This window comes from Papilio polytes, unplaced genomic scaffold, assembly GCF_000836215.1.
Source record: "Papilio polytes unplaced genomic scaffold, Ppol_1.0 DF822845.1, whole genome shotgun sequence".
Taxonomy (NCBI): Eukaryota; Metazoa; Arthropoda; class Insecta; order Lepidoptera; family Papilionidae; genus Papilio; species Papilio polytes.
Window position 1 is genome coordinate 5,117,484 of NW_013526359.1, and position 11,602 is coordinate 5,129,085.

At 36.1% G+C, this 11,602-nt stretch overlaps 1 protein-coding gene across 1 annotated transcript in view; it reads left to right on the forward strand.

The window, feature by feature from the left end:
• The window catches only part of LOC106105606 (proteoglycan 4-like), a 36,103-nt gene extending 25,324 nt beyond the window's left edge, over positions 1–10,779 (forward strand). Inside the window, exons 2-9 of the mRNA XM_013286023.1 lie at positions 2,456–2,508; positions 5,231–5,508; positions 5,852–6,011; positions 6,664–6,837; positions 7,169–7,347; positions 7,705–7,840; positions 8,462–9,845; positions 9,920–10,779. Coding sequence (XP_013141477.1) covers positions 2,476–2,508; positions 5,231–5,508; positions 5,852–6,011; positions 6,664–6,837; positions 7,169–7,347; positions 7,705–7,840; positions 8,462–9,845; positions 9,920–10,146 — 2,571 coding nt within the window. The 5' untranslated portion in view covers positions 2,456–2,475 and the 3' untranslated portion in view covers positions 10,147–10,779. The remainder of the gene's footprint in view (positions 1–2,455; positions 2,509–5,230; positions 5,509–5,851; positions 6,012–6,663; positions 6,838–7,168; positions 7,348–7,704; positions 7,841–8,461; positions 9,846–9,919) is intronic.
• The last annotated feature ends 823 nt before the right edge of the window (positions 10,780–11,602 follow it).

An 11,602-nucleotide genomic window follows, 5' to 3' on the forward strand; every position in this document is an offset into this window, starting at 1 on the left:
ACATTACTAGCTTTCGCCCGCGACTCCGTCCGCGTGGAATTAAAAGAAAAACAAAAGTGAGTAACCTATGTTTTCTTCCAGACTATCCTCTATATCTGTACCAAATTTCACCGAAATCCGTTCAGCTGTTTAGGCTACAAACTCTAACAAAAATCCATCCATCCATCTAAACTTTCACATTTATAATATTAGTTAGATTACTGAAGACAATGAAATAAATTATAAATTTTATTTCTATGAGGGAAAACACTCCCAATTGTTAAATAACGTAAGAAGATTATAGATTACTCTATGCATTAGAGATTATTTGGCAACAATTCCACTAGCCTCGAACTAAGAGTCACTAGTGTTGAAATATTACGCGGAAATATTTCGACGCAAAGGTCCGCGGATGACCTCACGAAGTGGAGACGAACGTTAGAGGCTCGCAATTAGACAATACGTGACCCACCATTACGGTTAATCAATGTTTAACATCTTTGATTTTACACCTTTCACGCTTGTAATAAATCGATTTTGTAATCGATACTATTCGGTTAGCGTGTAAGGTAATCGATAATTAATATTCAGTAGCTGTTGTTTTAATAGTTATTATTATAAGTGTTGTATCTATAATGAAAAGCAGTTAACCTTTTTGCCACATTTTTATACAACAATATCAATGTTTCTGACTTTGTTTCTTTATGCAAGTCTATTTAGTTTTTTGTACAAAAGATGTACTTGTATTTATCGTGACGAAATGAAATTGCATAATCCTGGAATTAAAAAAAAATACGCTTAAAATCACCAAGATGTTTACACTCTTAATTACGAAATAGTATGTTTCAAATGTAGAGTTTTAAAGCATCAGTGGTTTAGAGGTTAAACGCTTGACTTGTAACCTGTTGGTCGTAGATTCGAATTCAACGTACAAATGTGATTGACCTCGCAGATCTGCAAACAAACATCAGAAAGGTCATAATTTATTTTACAATTTGTAACAATTTCCATTTCACAATCGGTCGCTTCACTTGTGTCAAAATATGAATGACACTTGACACTAATATGCGGCATACTGTTGCGTTCTTTCTAAATAGACAATTTATCACCTGTGTACTTTCAAGGTATGCCCATTCTATGTAGCAAGACATAACTACTTAAAACATACTAAAGAAATAACCAATATTTTATACAAGCTGTTCCCATGCGACTTCATCCGCACAAAATTATAAAAAAATCATTTTATTATTCACATTTGTCAAATAATTGCAAATGTCAAAATGACATGACATGATGTCAAACCATGGCAACCTTTCCTTTATGTTGGCAGCAACTTATAGTCTCTTTCCCACATTAGGGTTTATCCAAAATATGTACCCCTAAGTTTAACGGCGTGAAAATGTATAGCCTAAAGCGTGACGCAAGTGTAGGGCTTTTTATTAAAAAAATAATTATTTAAAAATATGCTGCGATTGCTGACATCTTAGGCAACAAAGAAGTGTGTGTTTACGCTTTATTATATTAAGTATAGAAATAATAGATAAATATATATGACATAAGTAGTTATAAAGAATTTAATATTTATTTACATCGGCTTTAATTAAAAAACTAACTCATTGTTTTAGTGCAAAATTCATTAAAACACCTTACAACAGTTATCTGTTGTATGCATTATAGCTTTATTACTATACGCTTTTACTAAAACTTATATGTCAAAAGAATCTACGATAACTACACAATCGTTATTAACATAGTATAGTAATTTTGTGTAATTTAAATGATTTATATTAGAAATCAACGGGAATAATGTTAGCTTGAATGCCAAAAATAATAGCTCTGTATCCGATAATTTTGAAACTGACCTGTTAACCGAAAATCTTAACGATCATTTAGTAACTTTGTATTACGTAAAGTAAATTGATTCAAATAACAATAATAATTAAGAAATAATTTGAATTTACGGGTAGTTCTAAAAAAAATCTATGTTATTTTTTAAAATTGAATGTACCTTACAGTGGTAGTGACCGCTTTAACATCTTAGCATGAATGGACCGGCACGCCCGGTGTAATACCACGACCACACAGAAGACAGGCGTGAAATGGAAGCAATTCTGTGTTTCGTTTGATGAGTGTGGTGCCGGAGGCCTAATTTAAGTCCCTTTCTCTTTACCACCCTTTTCTTATAAGGAGAGATTGGGAAGGGGAAGTGGATTTGACGGTGGAGGGATGCATAGGAAGGGGAAATATCCTCTTTATGTTTGTCTCCTCCTCCGTCGTATAAGGGTAGGCAACGCATCTGCAAATACGAATGTCTATGGGCAGCGGTCGCTTCGCCATTTTGGCGGATTCTAGTGACCGCTTGCTCGTTTGCCACCTTATGTAATAAAAAAAATGTTTTTTCCTTGAGAAGATGACGAACTTAGTAAACTTTGTGAATTTTGTGTTTTAACTAATTTTGTGTTTTGTTTATCTCCAGGGCCCCATGAAGCGGCTGTCATGCACATAGCGACATTGATTGCATTCGTGCAGGTATGTATCTTTTTTATGACACTATGAGATTTCGTCTACGACTAACAAAAGCAAGTCTATGTGTTTTACTATAATCTACATCTGTTCCAAATTTCAACGAGATCCGTTCCGTAGTTTCGACGATAATCTCTAACAAACATGCAAGTAAACTTTCGAATTTATTAGGTAAGAAGTAACACTTAGTTAACAATTTACTATTATGTCCAGATTTCGAAAGTAAACCACACATAGACAGGACAAAAGTTCATAGAACACTCTGATCTTTTTCTATACTAATATTATAAAGAGGAAAGATTTGTGTTTTTGGATTTTTGTATTTATTGAAATAACTTAAAAATTTCTGGGCCGATTTCAAAAATTCCTTTACCATTAAAAAGCTACGTTAGCAGTGAGTAACATAGACTATGTTTATTATATTATTATTTAATGTCACGCGTACGAAGTCGCAAGCAACGGCTAGTATATTCTAAATGTCAACATCACAATGTAATATCTCTAATAGTTTTATGTTGATTTGATTGCGAATCAAGAAAGTAATAAACAATTTTCATGATGTAACTAATTAAGTTACAAGTCAAACTTAATTAGACAAAAACTTCATTCGGCATCAGAGCTCACATTAAGATCAAGCGAGTAAGAAATATTACACTGAGGCTGTAACCATTACAAAACTATGGCATAATATATTGTGAAACGCCGCGCGAATCAAGCAAATAACACCGTCTAAAAAAGATAAATCAGCAGAAATTATCTGATTTGTGTTGTCTTTGAATGATACGTCTTTTTATCCAAGCTTAAAAGTTATGAAACACTTGTTGTTTTTTTTGTTTCATAAATCGATAAAGTTAGTGGAATATTGTACTGGTGTTATTGATTATGAAAAAAATCTCATTTTAAGATTAAAAAATGAACTTAATATCTTAATCTTTGACACTGTAATTTTTATTTTAAAATTAAAGTAATCATTACAAACATCAAAAGTATTAAAATTGAGCCGATTACATTGATGTAAAAAAGAGAATTTTATAGAATGTACCAAACTAGCAAAACCTATGAACCATTAAAATTCAAAATTACTAATTGTAGAAACTATACACATATAAGAGGAACTCAGTAAGTTATCATACTCCATACTTTTAAATATAATAAATGCGAAAGTTTATATAGATGGATGGATGGATGTTTGTTAGAGTGTGTACCCTAAACAGCTGAATAGATTTCGATGAAATTTGGCATAGATGTAGAGCATAGTCTGTAAGAACACTTAGGTTACTCAGTTTTGATTTTTTTTTAATTCCACGCGAACGGAGTCGCGGCCGAAAACTAGTAAGCTATAATATTCGGCAGCCTCAATAGACAACCGGTAGAACAATATTGGCTTGAATTTTTCACAAGACTCAATGGTTTGTAATAACGCGAAAAATTGCGTGGGAATGGAAAATATTCGCATTGTGTACACGAACAATGTTCAGATATATAGATAGGAGCTGGGTAAGGCAATCAATCTTATAAGTAAATCAGGAAAGGCGCGGTTTACTTCAAGATCAAACCTAGTAACAGAAGAACCGGAGACCTAATTTTGGTCCCTTTCCCTTTCCACCCTTTTCTTAAGAGGAAGGCAAGGGAAGGAAAGGTGGATTTGACGATGGCGAAGACGCATAGGAAGGGGAAATGTCCTTTTTAAGTGCGTCTTCTCCTTCGTCAATGAAGGGTAGGCAACGCATCTGCAATTGCGCATGTTTATGGACAGCGGTCGCTTTTCATTTCGGGGGATTCAGGCCGCTTGCTCGTTTGCCACCTTATATTATAAAAAAAAGTTTACATACGGTGAATCTCATATTTATGTGAAGCCTAAAGCGCCAAATTTGTTATTGCCAAACTAGATTAAATGCCCTTACCACCAACGACCGGCTTTGAATGTGGTAGTCAATCAAAGTTAGTCCCAATCCATAAAATACATTACAAATATGTAGATAAGGTCATTAACAAAAAGCACATTCTGTTATTCAATTGTTTTTGTTGTCGCACATATAGCGGAGTCTCTACTCCACTAAAAAACTCTTTAGGTCCAACATTGTTACAATGTGTATACTACACGTAACACGCCATAATGTCTCAAATAAAACGAATTAATCACCAACGTTAATTAGCCGTTTACAAATTGCGTAATTACAAAACGATTAAGTCATACATAAAAAGTAATTAGGTAATCTTTTGAGGATCTCGAAAAGGTTCACCTTCTCGTTAATCATACTACTCATAACTGTTGAGAGTTTTTGTAAGATATTTCTCAAGCATTTTTTTTATATCTTGTTTAATGTAACTTTCAGAAACAATGATAATCAAATTATTCACAATCATGTAAACCAGTAAAATCAGTTTTGATCGTACAATTTTTTTTTGAATGGATGTTGCTCGCGACTTCGCCCACATGAAATTAAAAAATACACAGCCCATGTTATTTACTGATAACGTTGTTTTTTTAATGATGAAAGAATTTTGAAATCGTCCTAATAGTTTTTGAGTTATTTCAATACAAACAAAAATCCAAAAGTCCAAAAATACAAATCTTTTCTCTGTACAATATTAGATAAAGATAAAATTAATAATGAGTTTTAAACTAAAATGATAGAACAATAAACAGACCATAAGGTAGTATTTTGAAAGTGATGAAAAAGGTAAAGGTAAAGAAGATAAAAAAAATTATGTTGTCTCGCTGTAGCTGTCGCTTGCTACAGCTGTTTCAGATGGCATCCAGACCTTGACCGCTGCGGAACTGAACTTGGAGCTCTCTGGTGACAATTCCTTGTCACCATTCTACGAGAGCGGAGATGACACTGCTGTGCACTTTATGCGGGGTTCCAGACAGGCGGACTCACCCCTGTCACCCGACATCGATGTGCAATGTACCGAAGATTTCATACAAGTGACCGTCGAATTCGCTGATGTATTCGACGGTATTATATACAGTAAAGGATTCCTCAACGATCCCAGATGCAAGTGAGTGAATGTCATTTATACTTCTAAAAAGGAGGAACAATTTAAATTCTTTACTTTAATACTAACATGAGCAACAAAAGTTGTAGGTCCATCGGTAACTACAATTACGTAGAAGTAAGGTGAGGATAGCAAAGTAAAATAACTATAGGGTTGATGGTCACAAAAGTTAGGAACCCTTACATCCTCATAATCAATGCGAATAAAATTTAAAATGCCTTGTATCTGAATTGATTACGTCTTTCGGAAATTTATGTCCTAGTAGACCTTTACTGATAATGTCACTGATATACCATATGCAGTAACTCAATATTCCTTGTACATTTCACAATATCCCTTGTTATAGATATGTGTCGTTGGGAGGCAGCGAGTCGCGCTACGAGTTCAGAGTACCCCTGGACGGTTGCGGCTCTCGTCCTCTCTGCAACGCTTGTGGCACCATCGATAATGTCCTCGTCTTCCAAGCCGATGACTTCGTTCAAGGAGCTACTGACTTAGCTAGAAAGGTACTACAGAAATATACTACTTTACTTCGTACTATGGAGATAGTTAGGGAGCTAACATCACATCATTATGATTCTTCAAGAAGCAGGCGCACTTCTTTTAGAAAGGAATCTGCAGTTACTCTGTGTCCATAGGTCATATCTTGACACTAAAAGCGAGCGCAACTTTACCCAAACCATCGCACAACTGTTGTGCGTTTGTCGATTGTTTCGCAGCCCATTCAACTGTTTATTTACACAACTAAAAATCCAGTAGTGTGCAAACAAGCTCATAGGAATCAAAGCGGGACAGTTGTACTATAGTTTAGACGAAGGTGTGCGCTAAGTGTCCCACAACTTGTGAGATGTTTTATATAATATAAAATCAAGATAATTGGACATTAAATGCTAAGTGAACGCTGTTATAATACAAAGCTATCGTAAGTCGAGTATCAAACAATCTTTTCAGATTCTAATTCATAAATAAACTTTGAGATGTTAAATCTCCGACTAATATCAGCCATACCTGACTAAATATCAGAATTCGCAATTTCTCGGTCTCCACTTAATTATTATTTAAACTATGCATGTTTCATCTAATGATGGGCATCTAATTTGATGTCGCGTAGTAAACATTTTACTGTTTTTAAGTAAATTCATTATGTTTCATTGCAAGATATCATGCGCAAGAACAACTTTCGAAGTGTCAGCCGAAGGGGCAAAGGAGGAACAAGGCCACGTACTGAAGTTAAAGCCCTTCATGGTGGACATGTTGGACGTTGTTGCTGTAGAAGGGCTCGGAAGCGGCGTTGAATGCTGGATGGACATTCAAAAGGGAGTCTTTCCTAATGTAAGTTGTTCACATACTGGTGATGGATATCGAATATGCAATAAATTCTTTTTACGGCCTCAACTGATATCTTTTATCTTACGATTTTTTTTATTACAACATATTAGTAGATTTTTGTTAATTTACTATTGTTTCCTTTATCGACTCCAAGTAAGCTCTAAGCTTGTGCGAAGATATGATTCACGACAATAGTCGAATGGCGGGATTCGAACCCTCGACCGCAGATTGATAGTCCGTTCCCCAATTAGACTATTGGCGCTTGAACAATAATTTCACATAAGAACAATAATTGCTACGTTTTAAGAAATTAAGTTATATCTTTTAATTCCAGACAACTCCTTTTGAAAGTTCAATAAAAATCGGCGAATATCTTACTATTTTGGTATACTTGAAAGATCAGAGAAATCAATTTAACCTAAAAATTCATGATTGCTGGGCTTATGACAATGATAATTACGACAGTCCCAAGACGAATAGGATCCAACTGACTGACAAACAAGGATGCCCTAAGTAAGTAATAGCATAACTAAATCAATTATTAAATAAATAAAGACTCATTAATAAAATATCTATAACAGTACATATGAATGTCGTTTTCTAGCAAATCATACTTCATACTAATATTATAAATGTGAAAGTTTAGATGGATGGATGTTTGATAGAGTTTGTAGCCTAAACGGCTAAACGAATTTCGATGAAAGTTAGTATAGATATAGAGGATAGCCTGGACGAACACATAGGCGACTTACTTTTGTTTTTTTTTAAATCCCACGCGAACGAAGTTTCGGAAATACATTCTAATAAGTCACGTACAATTGTAGACATAATTTATTCGTAATGGAAATATTTATTTATATAATCTTTCAGGAAAAAGAAGCTTATCGACCAATGGCAAAAATCAAGAAACACGGGCAAAAGTGGAGCGACTTTAATCGCATATAGCAAAGTGAGCGCTTTCAGATTCCCTGAAACGGATCAAGTGTATTTAACATGTAACGTAGAGGTGTGTTATATTTAATTTTTATATTTTATATTATATATTTTAAGCCTTAACTAGAATTATTAATGATTTACTCTATATTATGTAAGTTTCCAATGATATTTTTATACTAATTCGTAGAAAACCCCTATAATTATTGAGTTAAAAACGTTTATAAGTGTAAATTCACGTTTTATTAGATGTATGTAACATACGAGTGGCAAACTAAGAATGGGTAGATGCTTGCTGTCTTAATAAGAAAAGATTTATGCCTTCTAAAAGCATTTGCCTTTTGAACTTTTAAGTGAAAGTAACAAATCTAAACTCCTTAAGTAACAAATTAAAGCACATAGACTTTATTTCTTTGGAAACAAGCAAGCGGCCACTTGAATTCGCCAAAACAAAGAGTGCTGTACATAAACTTCACTCCTATGCCTTTATCTATTTCATTCTTTCTTATTTGGCACACTTTGGCATACTTTTCGGGCGAAAAAAGGATTTACTTTCACTTCACCTCAGTCTTCTGTGTAGTCGTAGGATTGCAGCGGGCGTGCCTACCAATTCGTAATTTTTTTAAGTAATATTGATAAGATGCCTCATGCGTTTTTTTTCAATATCAAGAACTAAAATTTCTTTACTTTTCAGCTCTGTACGAAAAACTGCGATTCGAGTTGTGACGGCGTAATAAAAGAGATTTCAACGACAATAAGACCTCAAAAGCAATGTTATCCAGGGTCACCTGATCCGCAATGCCCGACAGTCAGACCGCAAATTAAATGCTACCCAGGAAGCACAGACCCACGTTGTCCCACACCCTCAACGCCTGCACTTCCAAACTGTTACCCAGGAAGCACAGACCCACGTTGCCCCAAACCTACAACTCCAGCACCTCCAAACTGTAACTTAGGAAGCACAGACCCGCGTTGTCCTAAACCAACAACACCCGCGCCTCCAAACTGTTACCCAGATAGCTCAGATCCTCGTTGTCCTAAACCCACAACTCCTGCACCTCCAAACTGTTACCCAGGAAGTAGAGATCCAAGATGTCCCCAGACGTCTTCCCCTAAACCTGTATGTTATCCAGGTTCTCCCGACCCTAATTGTCCACAACCTTCACGACCTACTACAATAAATCCTCCGACGTATTTGCCACCTACGACTCCAGAATTAAAATGTTACGCTGGATCGACAGATGCACGGTGTCCGAAACCAACAACACCCGCGCCCCCAAATTGTTACCCAGGAAGCACAGACCCGCGATGTCCTAAAGCAACGACACCTGCCCCACCAAAATGTTACCCAGAAAGCGCAGACCCGCGTTGTCCCAAACCTACAACAACCGCGCCTCCAAACTGTTACCCAGGAAGCAGAGACCCGCGTTGCCCAAAACCGACAACTACCGCACCTCTAAACTGTTACCCGGGAAGCATAGACCCCCGTTGTCCTAAACCAACGACACCTGCAAGACCTAACTGTTACCCAGGAAGCACAGACCCGCGTTGTCCCAAGCCTACAACTCCGGCACCTCCAAACTGTTACCCAGGAAGCTCAGACCCGCGTTGTCCTAAACCTACTACACCTGCTCCACCAAACTGTTACCCCGGTAGCAGCGACCCACGTTGTCCTAAACCAACAACTTCAATACCACCTTACTGTTATCCTGGTAGCAATAATCCTAGATGTCCTCAATCATCTACCTCTAAACCTATTTGCTACCCGGGTTCCAATAATCCTAACTGCCCTCAGTCTTCAACATCAACAATTGTTTTACCAACCACCACTCAAAACGCTCCTAATTGCTATCCAGGAAGTAACGACCCAAGATGCCCACAGCCTAGCTCAACACCCAGCTCCTGTTATCCGGGATCTAAAGACCCCAAGTGTCCGCAACCATTCGCTCCAAGCAGCACCAATCCACCATCCACGTATTTACCACCTTTCCCCGCGGATAATGAGATAAAATCTGCACGGACAAGTAGACTGGCAGAGAAAACTTTGGATTACTACGACGAACCGCTGTTAGATATTGGTGAGTGTTATAATCGATGAGAATTGCTACGTACCGAATTGTTAATTTTATATTTATACTCTTTAATTTTTCAGATAATTTCGAGTTTACACGTACCAAACCTAGGACGAGAAATACCAGAGATGTCAGTAAAGTAAACAGCGATTTAATAGAAGCATCCACTGGACTAGGAGTGATTCAAATAGCAATCGGCGGCTGCACTTTCCTGGCTGTTCTATCTATCGCACTTGCCGTCTACTTGTACAAGAATAAATGGTCAAACAAACACTCAAGTCAAACGTTGAGAGATCACCCCTGCTAATTAATATGAAAACTCCTATAGTTAAACACGTCGTCCGATATACTACGATTTTATTTTTTAAATTTATTTTAATTTTGCATTATATGCTGTAGGGATTAACTTATAAAATATACTGATCACTGCCTTCTTAGCTTTATAACATTTTCTTTTCAGGCGCTTGTTATAAGATGCCTATTTTATTTTTAAATAAAATAGTGCCATAGAATCAAACTGTAGACTCAGTAGTATATCAAAATTTTAACGAAAATTATTTTACAATTATTGAAATACTACTTTGAACGCACTATTTGATGGAACACAGAATGTTTGTAAATATTATCCCTAGTCAAAATGTTTTACAGTGAAATGAAATTACGATAAAATATCTTTTAATGTATTTTTACTTTACTCATTTTGTGATATTCTTTTTTTGTATATAATTTGCCAGTGTATTATTGTGGCCATCGTACTATAAAATATAGTTATTAACTCAACAATTTAAACGGCTGATTATTGTGGATAGTAAAAATATTTGATTACCTTATATGGGAATATTTTTACAATCAAAATGATCAGACGGAAAAATGATATAAATGAATTGTTTGCAGGATTGCTCATTGAGTCAATTGAAATAAACATTCTATGAATGTTCCAGATTGTTTTTTTTTACCTTTTTTTCCATACATGACATTTAAATTAAGCCAATATATACCTCTAAAATACCATTATATAGTTTCTTGAACTTGAGTTTATAAGCAAGGACTTATTATCTACGTTTAAAAGTTCAACAAAGACATTATGATGAAGAACAAATAAAAAAATGAAATGAAAAAGCAACATTTTATTTCAAAACTGTAATAAAAATATGTACATAATATGGATAGCATCAAAGTGATAAAAAAATACCTGCTTATAAGTTGCATAGGCTTTTTGGCAAGATAATAAACATAAAATAATAATAAACAATTCGAATAATCAATTAAATTATTTAAACTTTCGTGAGACATTTTATAATTAATTATTTACGGCTTACTCACGTATGCTTTTGTTTTTCCGGTGACGGCACCGACCAGTTTCAGACCCTGCGGGGGTCTTTCTTCAGGGCGAGAGTTAAGTATGTGTCGCGTTCGCGTCGCGCCTCGCACTGCGGGCCAGCGCTCGAAGGGCGCGGCTTGAGGGGGCGGGGGGCACCGGGGGTGCAGTTGCCATTGCGTGCGCCGGCGGCGACGATGTCGACGAGCTCAATATTGATGAGTCATTGTTGATGTTGTTGACATTAACGTTGACAACGTTGTTAACGTTGACATCAGCAATGGGCTCACCCATAGCGCCAGTTGTGGCCAATATATTTATGGAGAATTTCGAGGAAAAAGCGTTGAACTGTGTGCCAATTAGACCTAGATACTGGTTGAGATACGTGGACGATGTGTTTGCCATAGTTTCCAAACGGGGCGTAGGGCAACTACTGGACCACCTG